At 36.0% G+C, this 21,125-nt stretch overlaps 1 protein-coding gene across 1 annotated transcript in view; it reads left to right on the top strand.

The window, feature by feature from the left end:
- EML5 (EMAP like 5) overlaps nucleotides 1-19,320 on the top strand; it is a 114,152-nt gene extending 94,832 nt beyond the window's left edge. The window contains 13 exon segments of the mRNA XM_075711926.1: nucleotides 1,385-1,483; nucleotides 3,613-3,633; nucleotides 6,504-6,677; nucleotides 8,255-8,463; nucleotides 10,331-10,488; nucleotides 12,648-12,762; nucleotides 13,212-13,400; nucleotides 13,599-13,771; nucleotides 15,049-15,211; nucleotides 16,128-16,231; nucleotides 17,915-18,068; nucleotides 18,853-18,953; nucleotides 19,284-19,320. Of these exon segments, the coding sequence (XP_075568041.1) occupies nucleotides 1,385-1,483; nucleotides 3,613-3,633; nucleotides 6,504-6,677; nucleotides 8,255-8,463; nucleotides 10,331-10,488; nucleotides 12,648-12,762; nucleotides 13,212-13,400; nucleotides 13,599-13,771; nucleotides 15,049-15,211; nucleotides 16,128-16,231; nucleotides 17,915-18,068; nucleotides 18,853-18,953; nucleotides 19,284-19,320 (1,697 nt within the window).
- Nucleotides 19,321-21,125: the final 1,805 nt, after the last annotated feature.

Genomic DNA, 21,125 nt, shown 5'->3' with positions numbered 1-21,125 from the left:
GTTGCTGAAAATTCAGTCTGTAGAGATGATTCGTAATAGCTGCGTAAGCAAACTAAATATATGGAAATCTTTCTGCTGACTATTTTGAAGAAAGTAAAGATTTGATTATTTTGGTATTAGCTTTCTGAAATTTGCTTTTTAAATTATCACAGAAACTAAAACAGCTGACCAGTGGGTCATTGTAGTTGTTTAGTGTTTTTTCTAAGAATAAGTTAATTATTTTTTTTATTTGGTTTGCCTTGCAGTCCTCTGTATCGCATACATTCATTCCCGATAACCAGTTTAGTTTAGATAACTTAGACCTTTTAAAGAATAACACAATGCCATTTGTTTCCGTGATATTTAAGCAACTTGATGTAGAAAACTTGAGGGGAATAGTTCACAGTTCTTTGTCGCAAATATGATTTTTTTTTTTACGTGGCTTTGGTTTAGCAGCAATTTAAGATTTATTAATATTTTTGAGATAGATCACAAAATTAGGTTGTGTAATTCTTAGCAACACTTAAACATCAGCCCAATTTAAAAGAGCAATTCGATGGAATTTGTTACGGTCGGAATAGCGACTTAGCTAAAGATTCGAGAATGGCAAGGATCGCCGAAAACTTACAGCAGGGTTGCACACACAGATGAGGTTTTAAATCAAATCACGCACAGACTGACTGACAAACAGCTCTAAATCAAATCACATAGACACTCAGGACAGACAGACAGTTCTGAGTCGAATTGCACACACACACGCACACCCACCAAGTTTAAACTATGATTAAAATTTCCCTTTTTGTGAGTTTCATGAATACTTGCTTTTACGTGCTGGCAGTCATCAACCTCATGAAATCAGACCTTTGAGTCCCTCATGAAATTGTCGAGCGGACGATCCTTCAGTCCTCGCAAAACCTACCCTGAGAGGGCGTCCCGGCTCAGGGGGAGATGCTGGGTCGCACAGCCGCTGCGGTCCCGCAGAGCTTGCAAGGTCTCCCCTTTTGGATCGCTATTATAGGACCTCGAGATGATTGGCTTTGGTCAGTATTTTACATTCCGGCCACAATTCATGCTGAGTCAGTCTGGTATACCATTCAGGCAGCAGATGGCCCAGGTGGGGACAGGGAGCGTCTGACCCCCAAGTCGCTGCACTTGTGACCAAGATAACAGCACAGCAGGGCTTATCCTGGGATCTCAGAGTGGCCTGGGGGGCACCACCACACTATTGAGTGCTATGTACTAAAATCCAGATAAAAGATTAGGAGTCTCTGTTTCCTGGCTTTAAGCTCCAAACTGCAACATCACCGTAATGCTGCTTTCTTACAAATACTATAAAACTTTCAAACATTAACCACGTCTGGGTGTGTATGAAAGTTTTAATTAAAGTTGGACCTTTTTTTTTCAGGCTCTCAGTCTTTTTACCAGGAACACAATGATGATATTTTGTGCCTCACTGTAAATCAGCACCCCAAGTTTACCAACATAGTGGCAACTGGGCAAGTAGGTATGTTTGTATTTTTGTAAAAAGAAATTAACCTAAGAGCATGCAATTAGGGCTTTGTGAGTTCATGAGAAATCACAAAAATAGTTGATTATGCTATCTCCGTTTGTATGAGTGTTACTCAGTTACCTGTCCTCTTTATATGTTTCTTTGAGTGTAATTTAATAAAGTTGAACAAAAAGCATTGAGGCATGAAAGAAGATTGAGCTTATCTTTTGTTTGGATTGTTATAAAAAATATTTTTTTAGAAATCTTAAGCCCCATGAAATTAGTCGGGTTTTATTTAACTGTCAGCTTGCATTACGCCTTCCAAAGAGTCATAGCCGTTCCAAAGAAGCTTAACTGAGCTATCCTTCATTTCTGTATGGACTAAAACCAGAATTCTTAAAATAGATGTCACTTTATGTAGGTTTTATCTCATTAGGGAGATTTATAATACCTGCGTGGTGTTTTGATAATACATAGTTGTAATATTCTAGGCAGAACCAAAACCCTAATGGGTTTCCCTACAGATAGGTTTAGATTTAGTGGGAAAATCTGTGTGTTTCATAGTAACATTAAAATTGATCTATGAACTAACCAGTTTTTTTTTTAAAAAAAAAAAAAAAAAAGAAAAAACCCACTGTGCATCTATATAGTTGAACTAATACTGCTGTTTCTAACTTTTGCAGAATAGTGTAATTTTTGTAGTCCTACAACCCAGCTGCACTTTTCATACCTTCGGTTGTCTCTCAGCAGATTGAAAACCACCTTGTTTTCCCTAGTGCATAGAATACAAAAACCCCTTAGTTTGTTTTAGCCAGAATAGCTTTTTTTTTTTTTTCTTCCCTCTGCAGGTTTGTTTTAGATGTTTCATCTACATTTGGTCAGTTTGTCAGAGTTTATTACCTGCTTCTCTCCGTCTTTTGGATTTTTAGGTGCATGTCTCATTAAAATTGACTTACTGATAGTAGTAAATGCTAGCTAAAATAGCTTCATTTCTTGGTGAGTTTGTTGCCTCACATCCATTTACAGAAATCATTAATGGAAATTATTTAAATGGAAAAAATTATCAGCAGATTTTTGCCTATGGTTGATTGCAAAGAACATTTGCAGGAATTACAGACCTTTTATTGTCTTTAAGAATTTGGTTTTTTGGTGTATTTCTTATCTGGCCCTGTTTGCCTTTCCATATGACAGAATGTATGGGAAGAAAGTAGGCATAATGTGAAAATTTGTTCTTTGCATGGATTTTCTTCAGTGTTTGTCTTACCCAAGAAGAAACACAGGACGCTTAATGCTTTTTTTATTTCATAATCATTTCTACGTGAACTAGCAGTAGAACAATTTTAACTGTTTTGTAATCTGGATTAAGGCATACAAATCAGGAGCAGATGACACTTAAAAACTAAACTACAAAACACGCTATTTTTAAGGAGAGAATTAAATCTGAAAAATGAGCTGGAAGCAAAATATCTTTAAACAACACTTATTTTTAGATTCTGAACAGATGTTAAGGAGTGCATACTCCATGAAGAACATACTTAACTACTCCTACTTTTCCTACTGGTATGACTGGCACAAACATAGCTTGACCATCATGATTTAAATCTTCAAAAGATTTACAGAAACACTATTTTCAAGTATTTTTAAACTGTAATGCTGTTATGCAGAGTCTCGGTAATATTTGCCAGTACCTGAACCTTTATAATCCTGATTTCTTAATGCTCCTCTAGCAGAACATTGGGTGTATTTGCCACTTGTCAAGATCAGACGTAAACATCACCTCTTAGCAGAATAGCAATCAGCACTTTTTTTTCCACTTAATTTGTTAAAATATCGGTAACCTGTAAAATACCTTTTTTATTTGGTTTGGCAAAGAGACACCTAACATACACCAAAACTAGATTTTTGTGTTGCAACTCAAAATGGAAATCAAAGTATATTCATTCTACGAATTTTTATTTCTGATGTGACCGCCTTTTATCAGTAATTGTTCATCTTGAACGCTAAAAGCAGTATTGGTGCTGCTGCAATGCAAAGAGATGACATCAAGGTGTGTGTTAAGAAATTACACTAAATGTGGCATATATTTTCTTTAGCACTTATCGTATTTCTGGTCTAATTATTTTTCTGCTGCTTTTCCATTACAGGAGACTCAGCAGATATGTCAGGTAAGGGAAATAAAATTTTAACATCTTCAGGTGTAGTTAGCCTATCTAGTAGCTGTCTACAGCTTTATAGAGCTATAAGTGACGTGAATTCATTTTTAGTTTATCAGTCATATTACTGTCAGCACTGAATATAAACCACAACAGCTCAGCAAAGTGTAAATATAGAAACAATTAAAATGTTAGAACACTCTTAAAAACTACTTCTGTTGTAACATATTCCCTTCTTGCTGCCCAGTGATTAGTGAGTTCTAATACATACTGCTACTGTAGCATTCCTATGTACGCTTGCAGGTTTTATAGACGTGTTGGGGCTGACAATTAGCATTTGTTTTAGACACTCAATTGAGTATAATTTTAAAGATGCATTTCAAAAGTAAATTCCATTGAGGAGGCCTAGGTGACTGAGTGAAAAAAACAATCACCTTTCACATTTATGTATGATTGTCATGCAGTTATTACCACTGATCCAAAATGCTTGTTATGATGTCAGTTTAATTTTTTCTGTATCATTTTGGGTCTTTGACAGTTTGACAGTCTTGACTGAGCTATTTTTATTAGTATGTTGTTTTTTCAACTGTAATCTTAAAAAGTCATCACCATCATGTGTGAGTGAGTTCATTGTTGAGCAGCCATAATTGTCTCGTGACACATCTTCAGAGATGCATAAATGTGTGTTTATGTGTACATAGAACGTATAATAATCTTCATGTGGATCTAAAGCTTGTTCTGTGAAGAACAAATGTACAATGGCATTTTTAATGTGTGTTGACTTCTTTTAAATATGCCAAATTGTGCTTGCTCTAAGGATGGGAGGAAGAATATAGGTACCTTTTCCCACACTTTTAAACTGTATGAAAGAAGCAGTGATGATATGGTTGTTTATATGAAAGAACATCTCTAGCCCTGCATATAATGCTTGGAGACTTTCCCTCTCTCACTTGCCGCCTTCCTACTGCAACTTTAGTTTGAGCTTGTGTATATTACTAAATTCTGTTGTCACTGCCTGAAACCAGCACTCTTATTTTTTTTCTTCTTTGTGGAACCATTAGTCTGGAATCCAAGCTGCTGCCTGCCTTCATTAGAAACTTGCATAGTTTCACTTAAAATTTATTGATGGCTATTTGGCACCTTTCTTACCGACAACTTTTGCTTTTCTAGTTCCGATTTTCTGTTGTCTACAGTGATGCAGGGGTTCTTGAAGCAGTAATGTTTATAATAGGCTGGAATGGCAAATTAAGCTTCATAATGATTTGGTATAGATTTGCTTCATCTTACTGAAGATATTTTTTGTCCTGCCCAGCCCATGGTAGTTTTATGTAACTTCTCCCAGGAGGAGATGACACCTTACAAAATCTCTCTTGTGAGAGCAGATGTTGAGCAGCTGGAGTATTCCATAAGCAGGATGCAAGGTCAGGACGGAGACTTTCAGAAGAACACCGTCAAGCAGAAGGACTCAGGAGTCAGTGTTCTCTGTCCTGCAAATCTTGCTCTGAAAGATTTTGTCAGTTCCTGTTCATGAAATCTAGAAGGTTTCTGTCTGCCAGGCACAAGAAAAATTTGGTCCAAGGTTATAGGTGAGGTGCACAGGTCAAGGGCAATACTGAATTTTACCAAGGGGAGTGCTGAAGAGGAAAAAACAGTTCAGAGCTGTGATAAAGCTTTCCTTTCCCTCAACTTTCCATAAGGACAGTAAGGAGTCTGCTGAAAATTTTGAGACATGACAGTTGTTGCCAAACCCTGCCCTTTCTGTTTTAATGGCATGTCTATACTATGCTGTAGTACCTCTCAAAAGGTGATGATAATGGTATGTTGGTGCCATGAGAGGAAATTCCAATGGGAAGCAGAAGAAATTAAGAAGATAGTCCTAAAGACTGTTTTGGAACAGCTGTGGAATTGTGCTCAAAAACTTAGTTTCATGTGGCTAACATTTTACCTAGGTCCCTGTGCCTACTGTTTCCCATCATATGTGTGCCTTTGAGGGACTAGATGTAGCTGATTAGAAACACAAAGCATGGAGCTGAAATAGAATTTAGTTTATGTGAATCTGGGTCTACGACAATAACCAGTAACCTCCAGAGTCTGCAATCAGATTTACTAGGGATCAGAAGTAAAGAAGTTTGAGAGAGAATCTTACTGTCCTGGAAATGCCTTAGGTGCTATTCAGAAATTGCAAACTCTACATGAATTGCAAGATCTTTGGAGAAGGCATTGCATTTGGAAAAAAACCAAATGTCATCATAATAGAAATAATCACGTACATGAGTAGCGTGGAAAGGCAGTTCTTACTGCAAAGGGCTTGCAGTGCAAACTAAATTAAATACCCTAGTTCTTCTACATCAGCAAGCAAGCTGATTATTCAGCTGACATTCTCCTAAGAGAGCATGCATTTCAGACAGATGGCCATTTTGTAGAAAAGGAGATTTTGGCCTTGCACTGTAAACTAATTTCTCTGTAGCTATCAGTTGTCCAAAAGCCCCATGTAGAAATTGCATTCTTGATGATCTACTCAATATTTATGAAGGTTTTTTAGTTAGCATGCTGAGCTAAGTTTTACTAGGAGAAAAACAGGAGAAGACAGCTTGCTTTCAGAGCTTCTGCTGTGCTTCAGAAGTCCAGTAACAGCTTAAGCAAAGTTTTCATCTCCAGTAGTGTCATGAGGCCAACTTCTCAGTTCTACATAATGATCCTGTTTGCCGTAAATTGGTTTCCAAAGGGAGGCCAAAATCTCCTTTCTTTTCTTTCTTTTTTTTTTTCCTCTGTCTGACCAGAACACTTTTACTTGTCATATTAAAAAATATTAACTGCTTCAATAAGCACGTCATTAGACGTTTTCAAAATGTATACTAATTGCATGTTTTATATTTGTGTAGCTACAGCTCCTTCTATTCATGTGTGGGACGCAATGAACAAACAGACGCTGTCGGTGCTGCGGTGCTACCATTCAAAGGGCGTTTGCTCAGTCAGTTTCAGTGCCACTGGCAAACTGCTGCTCTCCATAGGGCTGGATCCCGAACATACCATTACCATTTGGAAGTGGCAGGAAGGTAGGAAAGTGATTGTTTTTGTAGAGGGTGTTTATTTTGTTAGAGGTATGCGGGCTTGAGTCAAGAGCAATTGTAACATAAAAATATCAGCAGATCGAAAATTATTGCAATAAATGCTGTGCAATTGCAATAAATATTGCAATAAATACAAGAAGAGGTAAAATAAATGTACTTAGCCATTCTAGTAACTGCTAAATATATCTCCTTTGGAACTGTTGCATAAAGATCAAGATAGTTCACTGATTTCCAGTCAGAATAATTAAAGAAAATTGTAGTCTTCATTAATTTTTTATTTCAGTCATTTCTTTGCTGTTTAGTAAAAACTCTTTATAAAATCCTTTTTGCTCCAAGAAGAAATTTTCTACTCTTCTCTCTTCTTATTCTTCTTTAAAGTCTGATTGCTGACTAAGTTGTTCTACTCCTAAAATTATCCCCCAAAAATTGCAAATTGCAGAAATGGTGATGCCAGTACAGCTCCTCTGTGCAGCTTTGTAATTGGTGTCTTAAGCTATACTACATGCTTTCAGATTGGCTTTGATCTGAGTTCAGGATTTAGGCTAAAGTGATTTGGTCAGCTCCTTTCCTCATCTCCTTTCTGTCTGGCAAAGCCATGCCCAGATTATGAAGCTGATTCTTTAGTCTTAGAGGTTTATTTCCTCTCCCTTTGGAGATTTCCATTGATCAACTAGTATCTCTCAGAAGTTCAAAGATCAGCTATCAAGTTAATAAAAAGTGATCCTTCGCAGCTTGTCCGCTAGATCCTGTGGAGCTGGATGCAATGTCAAATGTGTATTTATGAAGGATGTGTGGTAAAAGCTCATGCAGCAATTCACTGCTGTTTCAGTCGGGACGTGCCTGTGCTCATTCTTAAGAGTTGATACAGATTCAACGTGGCAGCTAAGGATCCAGATCAAGGAATCTTCCTATGGGTCAAAATGTCTGATTTTAACATGTCTGAAGAGACTGGAAAAGCATTACCTTTGAATCTAAGACCGTAGGTAACGAAGTCAGTTTCTGCATTTTCTGCAGAAAGAAGAAAGTTTTCTAATTTTGGACAAAATTTGCAGGGAAGTCATTCATTAGTCTCTTGTAATTTGTCCAGAGTTTGGGATTTTCAGAGGAGTTGTAGGAATTTCAGAGGAGATGAAAACTTACTTGGATCTGAGCTTCTAACTCTTTTATACTCCTGAGGAAATTGAAAATTGTAATTAGATGGCACCTTCAGTAGGTGCTGCACTTTGCTACTGGGTCTTATTAAATAATTTTTTTTTAAATCTGAATCTTAATTTAGTTTTCATTTAGGAGCAGTTAGTGCTTTTCTTCACAACCTGCACGGTCTTGGATGACTCATCATTCTCCATAATTTTTATATTTTTTTAACTTTAATATAAATTAAATTTAAATTAAACTTTATTAAACTAATTTAAATTTAAATTAAACTTTAACTTTAATTTATATAATTTTAAATTAATTTTAATATATTTAAAAATACAAATTTTATATTTTAAATTATATTTTTAATTTTAAAATGTATATTTTTCTCAGCTAGTTCAAAATGTCCATTTTCTCTCTGCCAGGTGCCAAAATTGCTAGCCGAGCTGGTCATAACCAGCGTATATTTGTAGCAGAATTCAGACCAGATTCAGATACCCAGTTTGTTTCTGTGGGAGTAAAACACGTGAGGTTCTGGACACTGGCTGGAAGAGCCCTTCTCAGTAAAAAAGGGCTGCTGAGCTCCATAGAAGATGCCCGAATGCAAACAATGCTATCTGTAGCTTTTGGAGCGGTATGTACCTTAACAAACTATTTTAAAATGCATACAAACAAAAATTTTTTTACTCTTCTGCCTTTATTCAGTTCAATGAGACTTTTCTGACCTGCTTATGAGTATGTCAGTTGTTTTATTAAACTCAGTTTAGCATTTCTAATACTTGTCTGCTAGTTAGAACTAATACTAGCTTTCTTTAGACCAGAAAAGAAAAAAGATTGTGGATTTGTGTGTTTTCAAAAGAAACAAACATAGGTGCTTTGGACTGATAATATGCTGCTTGGTATTTAATCCAGGTAAACCAAAGCTGACTCTAGACTGCAGGAACCAAACAGTAGAAATGAGGCTAATTTTATGCCCACCGGGGGGTGATTGCATTATAATCTGTATGCATTATTAGTCAAGGGTGATCTGAGAGCAGCATTGTCCTGGGGCATTTGTTAACATCTATGACTGTTTAGAAGATCACAGTAGGGTTTTGTTTTGCTTTGAATTGTTTTTGACAGATGAGGGCTTTGTTGTGAAGTTCCACCTCTTTGCCATTTCAGGAGTTGCTCTGTATGAGCAGCACTCATCTCTTCAGCTGGGCAGATAGCCATAGACTTCTTGTGTGAAGTGGTGTTTCTATTTTATTGCGTGCATTACTGTCCTGCTTGCTGATCTGCCTGTTGGGTCCAGACTGAATTTATACTATTGATTTTGATTTTTGAGACTCTAACTGGCCTGTGGTTTCATTTCTCACAAGACTGTCTCTTTTCTGGAGTGGTGTCTCTCTCTCTCAGGTACCTCTGATTTAAGAGAGAGTCCTACAAAGCAATAAGGTATCTTCCAAAAGGTAACTGTTAGAGACGCACAGCCCAGGCATTAGTCTGGGGTTTGAAAAACCTCTGTGAACTTTCTTATGGAGGGACAGATTCTTAGCATGAAAATCAGGCTGTATGCTGAATGTCCTGCAGTATGGTATGAGGTTGTTTGAGGATGCAAAGCTTGCAGGGGTTTTGTAAAAAGCTGTGCAAACTGAATAAAGCCAAACCTGGTGTGTTCTCCATAGGGAGCAGTTCTGGGAGTGCTTTTCTTCCTTGATTTTCTCTCAGAAGGAGCTAGTTCAGGTGCTCCTAAAGAGGGATTGGAAACAGCCCAACAGTTATGCTGTGAGGACAATCTCGGATCTGCTCCCAAGTTCATTTCCAGTCCTCTTTTATTTACTCATGCTGGTACTCTAAAATACTACACATAGTATGTAATTTGAGAATTGTTCACATAAGTTACCAAAACAGTTTTGCTCAATAACCAGTTCCTGTTGGTTTTAATTGTATCCTAATAAATTGCCCTTAAATTTCAGAGGTAGTTAAATTTATTTCTGTTACCTTTCAAAAACAGGAAGCAGAAGTAAAGAAGAACAGGCAGCTTTTAGTTCTGAGCTAAGTCAGATTGTTTTCTTTGTACACTAATGGTTACTGTAATCCAGTGAGTACCTTCACCTAACAACAAAAATGAATGCAACCATAACGTATGTAGCAAGGGGGTGCAAATTGCCTGTTTGTGTGAAATGTCAAAAGTATTCTTGGTTTTCTACTTTTTTACCACAGTTGGCACACCTGATAGGCTGAAAACATAGCCTATGGCTGAAGCTTAAGTCATTGCATTTCTTCTTGCAGTGCAAAGCCTATTAGCTACAAGAAAGCATCTTTCAGACTTCAAGAAAGAATATAGTAGCTTATTGTTTTGTCCCTACAGGTTCTTATTACCCCTTCCACAACTTGCTCTTCTACAGCAGCAAATAAAAGCAATGTAGCCTAAAAGCAAATGATGATCATTATTTCTGAATGTTTTTCTTCCTGCCTTACTCAGAATCAGATGATGAGTATGTTTTTCCCCTTTTCAGAATAACTTGACATTTACAGGTACTATCAGTGGAGATGTTTGTGTTTGGAAAGATCATGTGTTGATACGAATTGTGGCCAAAGCTCACAATGGACCTGTTTTCACAATGTATACCACATTAAGAGATGGTTTGATTGTTACAGGAGGCAAAGAAAGGCCGTGAGTCGTCTTTTTTCTTTTTTCTCCCTGCACATGTATACTTTAAAAATGGTTTGGATTCATCCCATCTAACACTAGGCAGTTGAGACATCAAAGCTAGGAGAGTAGTCACTTTCAGATCCCTGAATAGTTGGTAGGGAAAAAAGTAGCCACCACCTCCAAAGTCCAGGTAAGCCCACATGAGGTTCAAGTACCTATTTTTTTCTGTTGATTATTAGAGAAAGCCTAGAGTGGCTAGGATCCTGACCTGGATGCCTTGCTCATATACCTAAAGCCAAGGGGGAAGAATCAGAATCTAAATGGTATACAAGTAGTTCTTCATAATTTTAACTTCTAGATAACAGTCATCTTTCTAAAGCACATGGGCAAGCTTCTTCAGGCATTTTATGATGACTTTACATTACTTTGGTTAAAAATAATAGGCAAGTGTAAAATAAATTATGTGAATGGATTATCAATTATATTGCATTATCAGTTATACTGCATTACATCAGTCAGGTAATGTTTCCAAGTACAAATACACGAATTGTAAAAGAGATGACACAGTTCTCCCTCCTTAAGCTGAAAAGGGCTGAACTATTATAATCAAAAGTAGCCTTGAAATCACTTTATCATTTTACTAAATGGTTCAGTGGTATTTATCACAACAGTATTATTTTTGAGAGAAGGCAAAAACATTTAGTTTGAAATATAACTTTAAGCATTAAAAAGTTACCTAGTCCTTGGTGGGTTACGTCTTTTTCTGAAGTTGAACTGAGGTTGTTAGTCCAAGTAATTTGCCCAACTGTGATTAAATAAATGAATGATACATATTAAAACAGCATAATGCACAGCTTCTATTAAAGGAAGGATCTGTTTAGTTATGATGGCAAACTGTCTTCTCTCAAATCTAAGGTACAGCAGCATCCTTTGTTTCTGGGGTTGTAAGCAAAATATCTCTTCAAGCATTTTAATTTTTTCTTAGCACCTTGCTAATGATAAAAGAAAAATGCTTCAGCTGTAACACAGTCCATCTGATGGCATGATAGTGCCCCATTGTACTGGACACAGGCCAGTCACTACCTTTTCCTTAAATACTCTTTAAAGATCCTGGTTGATATTCAGACCCAGCTGAAAACTTATTCCTGTGCTTGAAATACTTTCTTCTAGTATTTATAAAACATCACTGTGATTTTATTTGGAGAATGTTCTCTCTACCACTTAGCTTCAAGTCTCTTAATAATTACTATTTGACCTGAAAGAAACAGTAATGAGTAATGGTAAGAAACAATAATTTGTCTCCTGTGGGAAAATGGAGTATTGAAAGTATACAAAACAAATTCTACATTTAGGAAAATTATATGTTTGCTTCTGCCTTGGCATTCTTAATTGCAATTCACCAGCCTCTTTTGATAAAATCTTTTTGCTGAGTATGATGACCAATCATATGTCAAAACAGTGCTATTGGGAAGCAAAGAATATTATATTACAAGGACTAGCAATTTATAATTCATTACAGTTCTTTTAGTAATAATAGTACAAAAGCAGTAATTGTGATTAAACATTCTGGAGTTCTTTGTCAGGGTTCATTCAATAACCAAATTTGTAACACTGGCAGCTCAGTACTGTGGAACATTATATTTTCTCTGGGGGAGATGCTTTTCTCTTTGAAGACAGGTAAAACTTACAACCCAGCTCAACTGGAATCTTTGTCATTTATTTCACAGCAGTGAAAATAGTGACACTTTCACAAAAGTGAAAATCTTGTGTAATTTATTTCACAGTAGTAAAATACATCTCTTTTCTGTTTCCCTCAACTAGATTTTGATAATCTCTGCCTGTCTTAATAATAAGATGGCAGTTTGTTCACACACTTAACTGTTCCTTTGACTAGACAGATTCCCTAAGAGCTACTAATTCAGACTAAGCTTAGCAGCAACCGTCTTTCAACTTGTTCTGTAAAGTAGTAGACGAGGACTTTGAATCAGTATTTCTTGCTTAGCTAGGAGGTTCAGTATATTAACATCACCTGTTATGTAAAAACAAATGGAATCTTTAATGATTTAAAACTAAATTCCTCAGTTTCGATACGTTACACTGAATGATATAGTTCTTTCACGCATTAATTGCCTTTTTTGTGTCAGCCATTATACTCATTGTTATTCCTGATTTCTTGATAGATCAAAGGAAGGAGGAGCAGTTAAGCTATGGGATCAAGAGCTGAAACGATGTCGTGCCTTCAGACTAGAGACAGGACAAATGACGGACTGTGTTCGCTCTGTTTGTAGAGGCAAGGTAAAAATAAAGCCTATAATTTGTGGGTTGATCTATAGAATTAAATATATGATAAATTGTTTACTTCCTCTTTCTCTTATAATAGTATTTGAAATTAAAGGTTGAGCTAGAAGGTGTCTACAACTGATTTTACAGCAGAAAAAAGTCTACTTTGTGAGATCTTAGGATAATATTCTGTATGTATTTTTATTAAAGACTAACTAAGGATTTCTTTTCACACTTCAAATATCTGACTTACAAGCAATAACTCAACTAGCATCATGATTTATATACAGTTTTGTACTCAAATCATAGAGGAGTTGAAAAAATAAATTGTCTTTGATTATTTGTTTACTTGATTTCAGCGAACCTTCTTGGCAGAACTATAGCTTTGAATTATATCTTTACTACTGTTCATAATGAGTAGTTAATGTATTGTATCAGAGATAATTCTTTCAATGTTTTTCAAGGGGAAAATTCTCGTTGGGACAAGAAATGCTGAAATAATTGAAGTTGGAGAGAAAAATGCTGCATGTAACATTCTAATTAATGGTCATATGGATGGACCAATCTGGGGCCTAGCAACGCATCCTTCCAGAGATTTTTTCCTTTCTGCTGCAGAAGATGGCACAGTAAGACTCTGGGATATTGCTGAAAAGGTAGGTGTTGGAGAAAAGTTGTTGTTCAGGGAGGAAAAAAAAAATCCTAGACTTATGGTGGTGTTGAGGACTTGAAACTTGTTTGTTAATGTAGTCTGAGAATAATCCATCTGATAGTGGCAAACCGTTAGCATAAGGTATTTTTTGAATATGAACAAATAGAAACATTTACTCTTCTGGGTTTTTATTTCTTCACAGAAGATGCTGAACAAAGTCAGCTTAGGACATGCAGCTCGTACTGTTTGTTACAGCCCAGAAGGTGATATGGTAGCTATTGGCATGAAAAATGGAGAATTTATTATCTTGCTTGTGACTTCTCTAAAAATCTGGGGGAAAAAAAGGGACAGAAGATCAGCTATTCAAGATATCAGGTCAGAAAATACAATGCCTTTGTCTTTTGTAGTACTCTAGAAATCTGTATTATTTTGATTTTTTAAAAATACAATTTTATGTTCTGAGGAGCATTGCAATGATATTTCAGCGATCTGGAATCAATGAGTGAATTGTGGAGATTGTGGGACTACTCTGATATTAGGAATAAAAAGGAAGGGGGAGGTACATGAAGATAAGAGATAGCAATCAGTCAAAAACCAGGCAGTACCATAGGGGGGGTGTCAGATGATAATATTGCCAAGGGTTAGTTAAAATGAAGGGTGAATGGGGAAGTAAATGTACAATAGGAACAGACCACTCTTATCAGGGGGCAGATGAGAATGTGTGAAAAGGAGCAGGATGAGATGATGTGTAGGTGGTAAAATGAGATCAGAAGTTTACAGATGCAGACTGGATTGTGAGAGATAATGGAAATGTCTGTCTATCAGTTTGATCTTTAATGTGTTTTATTAGAAAGGAGTTAGCAGAAGTAAAATTTTGCTTCTGTTTCCTGAATGGGGGACGAGGCTGTTCCTCCTGTGAGATAAATTGATCGTGATCAGCTCAGGGAAGCTTCTGGAAAGCAAAGTGGGGTGAGTGGGACAAATACAAGTGAACAGGGACCTTGCTGCAGAAGGGCAGGAGAGCCCTGCTCAGAGTTAGGGGGTTGCTGGAATCAGAAAGCTGTCCCACGGTATGTCTTGGAGATAAGAGAAATAAAGAAAGTTCCCTAGTAACAAAAGGGGCTGTAAAGAATTTGTTCAGCTCAGGAAGCTACTGAGTTTTAAGACTAGAAAGGAAAACTGGAGGAAAGAAACCACCATGCAAAGATACATTGGGCAGATCAAAGCTTTGATTTCACATCTTTTTATTCAGTACATTTAATCTAGAAGGTCTGGCTTTTCTTCATTTACAGCATTTCATTTTTCTAGTTTGTAGCCTTGTAAGTACAGTGTTAGAGAGTCAAACTCATCAGGGGCATGTCACAAAGTTGTGAGAGTAATGAGATCAGATAATGAACAGTTATTCCAGAGATGTTCGCAGTTCACTTCTATGTGACAGCTGTACCAAAATTATTGCCACCTTCTACTGCATATACTTTCCCTTAAAATTTTATTTGTTTCAAAAGTTACTTTGCTTAGCAGACAAAATACTCTACCTCCCTCTTTAGTTCTGGATAGCAGATACTGGAAATGCAAATTCACCTGTGCCACTCAAATATTAGAATCTGTTGTAAGTGCCAACCTGTGTTCATAAAACCCTTTTATCTGTTCAGGTTTAGCCCAGATTCTCGTTACCTAGCAGTTGGTTCCAGTGAGAATGCAGTGGATTTTTATGATCTGACTTTGGGTCCCACACTAAATCGAGTCAGCTATTGCAAAGACATCCCAAGTTTTGTGATCCAGATGGACTTCTCTGCAGATAGCTCTTCTCTCCAGGTATCAGTCATTAGTTGTTCAAGATATTAAATAGAAAAGGTACTCAAGATAGATACTCTGCAAGTATTCTCCTTTGACAACTGCTAAGTTTTGTAATGAAATGTAGTAGGTTACTGTCACTAGACTAGTACTTTGTTGTAGTGATAAATGGATGATGAAAATAGTTATCCTAGATATTAAATACAAGAAATAAGCATAGAAAGGAGAAACAGATTTCAAAATTACTGTAATGTGTCTCCTGCCTTTTTATCTCCATGATGTTGATGGGTTATCTTCAAAGAGGAAGGAGTACAGTCTATCATTCTGTAAGCCCCAGGGACCTGTGAATTCTTCATATCCCTGACCAGAATGGTAGCGTTACACGTCGTTTCAGTGCTAGCCTTCGTGGAGCAGCACCAAAATCATGGTGTTAGAACTCCCAGCCACAGGACTGGAAATTTAATTTTAAGAAATTAAAATCAAAATAAAGCAGGCATACTTTGCTTTCTATATTTTGTTCACGTCTGAGAGGTGGAATAAGCTTCTCTCACTATCAAATCAACGTCTGCAGGCTGAGAGAAATACCTTTCTGTCAGTTTTAAAGATATGAGTTTATTTTGCCTTATTTATACACACACATATACTAACATACAATATATAGAGAGAGAATTAGTATTATGTGCAGAATACAAGATGTTTCAGTTATTTTTTTATTAATTAGACATTTTAAAATTGAAGATTTTTTTATGCTTTCTCACTGTTGCTTTACACTTGTATAGATTTTTCAGAATTTTCAAATCATTGAGCAAGTTTTATTAATAGATAAGTTACAGAGTAAGAGGTAACTATCAAGAAAATGCTTTTCAAAGCCCTTTAGAACATCTTTATCTTTTCAAACAAGTTCATGTATTTAAAATTCTCTGTGGTCGTCTCAAAGGTCTCTACTGGGTCTTACAAAAGGCAAGTCTATGAAGTGCCTTCAGGAAAACAGCTTGTGGACCAGGCTGTGATTGACAGGATAACGTGGGCTACTTGGACAAGGTAAATGTTACACATTTACACCTGAAAACACTTGTAACTTCCAGGAGAAGCACAGAAGCACTTACTGTTTAAAAACATATTTCATCCCTTCATTCAGTCAGATATTTTCTTTTAATGCACCCATGTGCTCTGGCAACAGATCAGGTAAGTACAGTACAGCAAAAGAAAGTACCTAGCACATTCCCTCAGTAGAACATGAGCTGTTTGACCAGTGAGGATATCCGATAAAAACTGATCTCTTTACTGTGTGCCTTTCTATTTGTTGTGTATATCTAGCTTCCTTTGATACATCTCTAGCAGCCTCAGTAGTTTTTCATTGCACTGTGCAAATTACCTGGAATACTGCAGTATTTACTTCAAAATAGCGATTTGGGGATAAGAGTACAAGGAAAATTAAAACATATCAAAACATGAAAAGACAATACAAGACTGTGATAATTCAAGTTTTATTTACAGTATTACACTAATTGTATCTGTATTTTAAAGTTGCTATTAACATTTGCATATTAAAAGGTATACAAAAGTACTTTTAAATACATTGAAGCTATTATATTGAATTCAAAATAGACTTAGAAATTACATGGAGAATGATACAAGATTTTAGTTTTATTTCACATTTAAATAGTTTGTTTTATATTCTGTGCAAATCTGATTTCCTGTGCCTTATTTCAGGCTCCTTTGCCTGCTTTCAATTAGGACCCTCAGACAAAAATTGAGAATAAATACTTGAAAATTTTCCACATATGAACCACTTTAAATAATAGTAATCCTGACCATTTTGCTTCAAGACGTAACTAAAACTACAAGCTTTTCAGAGGGCTCTGAAAATCATTTTGCTAGCTTTCTGTTTTCTGCTTGGCTAATCTATTTTTGTCACCTCTTTTATATGAAAACAAGAAACCTGTGTTTTCTGACCCAGTTCAGTATGTCTGAAGTAAATAATTCCTTTTTGAATGTAGTGTGCTGTGCTCTGATTTTGGGGGAAAGAATCCCAGAAAAATTCCCAAATCATTCACCTATTAACAAATGAAGAAGTGCTTGTTTCTGTGCATTCTTAGAAGTATGCATATACATTGTAAGCACAGCTGAATAAAAAGCAACTTTTCACAAGGCTTTACAAAGGATATCTTCTATGTCTGTCTGTTTTGGAGTCTTAAGATAATTATGTTTTCTGTTTAGGACGATTTCTCTCTTGATTTTAATGAAGAATCTTCACTGGACTCAAGGAAACTTTTCATCTAATTGATATGAAAATGTTACAGAATCAACAAAACATAGTTATAATGAGAATATACATATTTTTATATTCCAACAGCTGACACTTACTCACCTAATGCTTATGCTATGGCATTCTATTTTTAATTGTCCTTTCTTCGTTCATTGTTTTTGGCAAATGCCTCACTGGACAATATTAGTACTATTGATTTCACCTTGGCTTCTTAGTGTTGTCATGAGCCACGTTATTTTGGGAATTATATCACTGAATCAATTTCAGAAGCAATTACAGAATACTATAAAAAATTAACTACAGAGTAAAACCTATACAAGATGTGTGTATTTAAGAATAAAATGTAAAAATTACTTTTTTATAAAACCAGTTACAATATGAGAGCTGCTTACTATATCCTTACTCTATTGTTTTTGCTATGGTTTTCAAAACAATCTCTTGCTTTTCTGTTTCAGTGTTCTTGGGGATGAAGTAATTGGAATCTGGTCCAGGCATGCTGAAAAAGCTGATGTAAACTGTGCCTGTGTCTCTCACTCGGGAATCAATCTTGTAACAGGAGATGATTTTGGCATGGTCAAACTGTTTGACTTTCCATGTCCTGAAAAATTTGTAAGAACTTGTTTTTGCATTGTTAAAGCAAAAAGTACTGTTCGTGTTATGGTCTTGTATTGTTTCTCTAGAAGATGTATGATGGAAATATCTCCTACTCTAAATTTGTAGCTTTTTAATGCATCTATGTAACTTTAGCTCTATACTCTCATAAGTATGCTTCACCTCAAAGTTTTCCTAGCATTTTGTGCAATAGCTCTTGTTATAAGCTATTGTAGGTGTTAATGTTGTCTGCCAGTCTGCGTTAGCATAGTGCCTTCATACTGAAAGTCTCAAAGCCCTTAGTTTTATTTATCCACATCTCCAATCTCCGTTTGACAGATAAGGAAGACCGCTGGTAATTTTAGTCTCATCTGTGTATTTCCATGGATGAAGAGTTTACAGCTTTTTTGCTAACACTAGCACTGTTAATTTTCAGGATTTGAGACTGCACAATGTAAACTGCTCGCACACTTAAAATGAAAATAATTTTTTCAGTGTTAGGAATTTTATACAAAATTTAGAGGTTAATCATGTGACAAGATATATTTCGTTTTATTGTCTTAGCTTGAGCATTGTTCCCAATTTGCAGGTGCCGTCTCATTTGGTGACAATTTAATCTGTGTTGCAGCTCAATAGTAGTTCTCCTTCAGGAGATCTTTCACGTTTGAAAACCTATATAACATTCTGAATTATATAAATATGTGATGCAATAAAAAGGTAGATAAAAACATGCATATCTCGTTTGATTTAGGAGGACACAGAGTATTTAGACTCTCATTTTATTGTTGGGGTTTTTTTTCAGGCAAAACACAAACGGTTCTTAGGTCACTCTGCCCACTTGACTAATATTCGATTTACAAGTGGAGATAGATACGTGGTCAGTGCTGGAGGGGATGACTGCAGGTATGTATCCTTTCCATTATTGTCAAAAAGTACACAGCAGTGGACGTGGACAGTCCATAATAGTATAAAGCTCAGATTCAGAGTCTTCATCTTTTTATCTGTGTGCTTGCTCTTCTGTTTGTATATAAAGAAATAGATATTTGCAACAAAATAAATAGCCCTGATGTTAATATGAACAGTTAAGGTTTAAATATATTAAGATACATTTTCATCTGTATTCAGAGCATCATACTTTTAACTGGAATTTTTCTTTTGACTGTTACTAGCCATTTCTTTTAACAACATTGTAGTCTTTTATATGTCGTATTTAATATCTTTTTAAAAATGCAGCTTATTTGTTTGGAAATGTGTGCATATGCCTCATTGAGAGAGACATGGAGACTTGCAAAGAGGACACTGCATGAAGTACCAGGCATGAAATACCCAGGATTGCAATGTGACATTCTACTGTGCCCTGCATGTGTTAGAAATGGTGGTGCTGATCCAAGACACAGAGCAGTCTGTCTCTGAAAGACAAGTATCTAGAGTCTGTCAGAAAGATGGACGGTAACAGCTACGCTGAGGCCATTAGATTTGCTTCAGCGTCGGATAGTCTGGGTTTGTATTTCACTCACTGCCAGATGTTGAAAAGGGAAAAGTGAATTGTTAATCAATGTACAGATTCACAGTAAGATCCTGGGGTTTTAATCAAGAGATGTTATTTCTGACCTAGTGCTGTACATTGATCAATTTTCAGCATGAATGTTTCTCCTTTAAGTTTTGGGGTCTGAATGTCATTGAAAAAAAAAAAAAAAGAGTATTCCATATTTTATTACTGAAAGAAACCATATATTAACTCTTAAATATATAGTATTTTAATAAATGTTTAATTATTATAATGGAAACAATATTGCTATGACTGGTCAAAAGGAAACATCATCTGGTGAAGCAGAAAATAAGAGAGCTGATTCCTTAGGATTTAAATATTTCTGTACTTAGAGGCCTGGGTCACAGTCATGTCTGGTAAAAGCTGTTGGATATGCATGATCTTCATGGCTAATTTAGTGTTTTTGTTGCACTTAAACATTAAATTAGTTCTGTGAGCACGAACAGATTTGCTCACTTTGCGAGTGCCTTGCCCACAACCTAAAAGTCTAACTCCAATTTTTGCCTTGTGAATAAAAGTATTCTCAGTGGAAGAGAGATTATTGCTGTGTTATGTGACTGGGCTTTTAGCCTCTCTGCTGGAAATGTGGACTAGGGTAAGGATTTTATAGTCTTCATAATTGATAAAGCTTTGGATGTCACCAGTTGCAAAAATAGAATTTCATAGCAATATGAATTGATTTTATTTTCTCAGCATCATAGGGGGGGATTCAGAGAGAATATTAACTTTCCAAACATTATATTTTGTACATTTGAACTTTTTAACAGAGTTAGGACTAGCTGGGAGAGGTTTCTACTCAGATTCCTCTCCCGATTGTAAAAAAATGTCCAATCATGTGCTTCTTTAAATGGACCTGCTGTCACCTCTAGCATAAGTGCATTTATTCTATCGTGCAACATAACCGAGACTCTAAGTTGAAAAAAACATTTCAGTGATAATGAAAACCTGAACAAAGCTATGTTTTGGGTACAAGTGAGGAAGATTTCATCAGCTGTTTCTCTAAATCATGTCATAGAGATACATTAGACTGAACCTGGGTTTTAATCAGTGCAGCTAATTTGCATGCAACATGAAGGGAACAAAAGTAACTAATTATCAGCCCTGCTCTCATAATGACATTCTGCTGTGAATGTAAAGCTTTTTTTCTCTGTGTAAACCAGCATTGCTTTAACAATAGCATTCCTTTAGGTCAGTCAGTAGGCTTTGATATTACTCACATCTTGCATTCTCTTATGCCAGATAAAAGTAAAAAAGAAATAAACCCCATCTCTTTTTGTAAGCATCTCGTGTGGTAACCATGGTGGTTATAGAGGGAATGGAGGGCTTGCATATAGAAGAGAAGGGAGAAAAAAGTTAATGAGCCAGACTTCCGTACTCTCTTAGGTCCAAAAGTGCTTGTTATGTGCTACACAAAGCGAGTTACCCAATGGTCTTAGATAATGTATTTTATTTATCAAGCTATAACAAATATTTATTTTAAAGAAGTTGATGAGTAGTTTATATTACCAGGTTTCTCGGCATGATGG

The sequence above is a fragment of the Pelecanus crispus genome, chromosome 6, assembly GCF_030463565.1.
Source record: "Pelecanus crispus isolate bPelCri1 chromosome 6, bPelCri1.pri, whole genome shotgun sequence".
Classification (NCBI taxonomy): domain Eukaryota; kingdom Metazoa; phylum Chordata; class Aves; order Pelecaniformes; family Pelecanidae; genus Pelecanus; species Pelecanus crispus.
The sequence above is the reverse complement of the archived record's forward strand: the minus strand, read 5'-3'. Positions and strand labels throughout refer to the sequence as shown.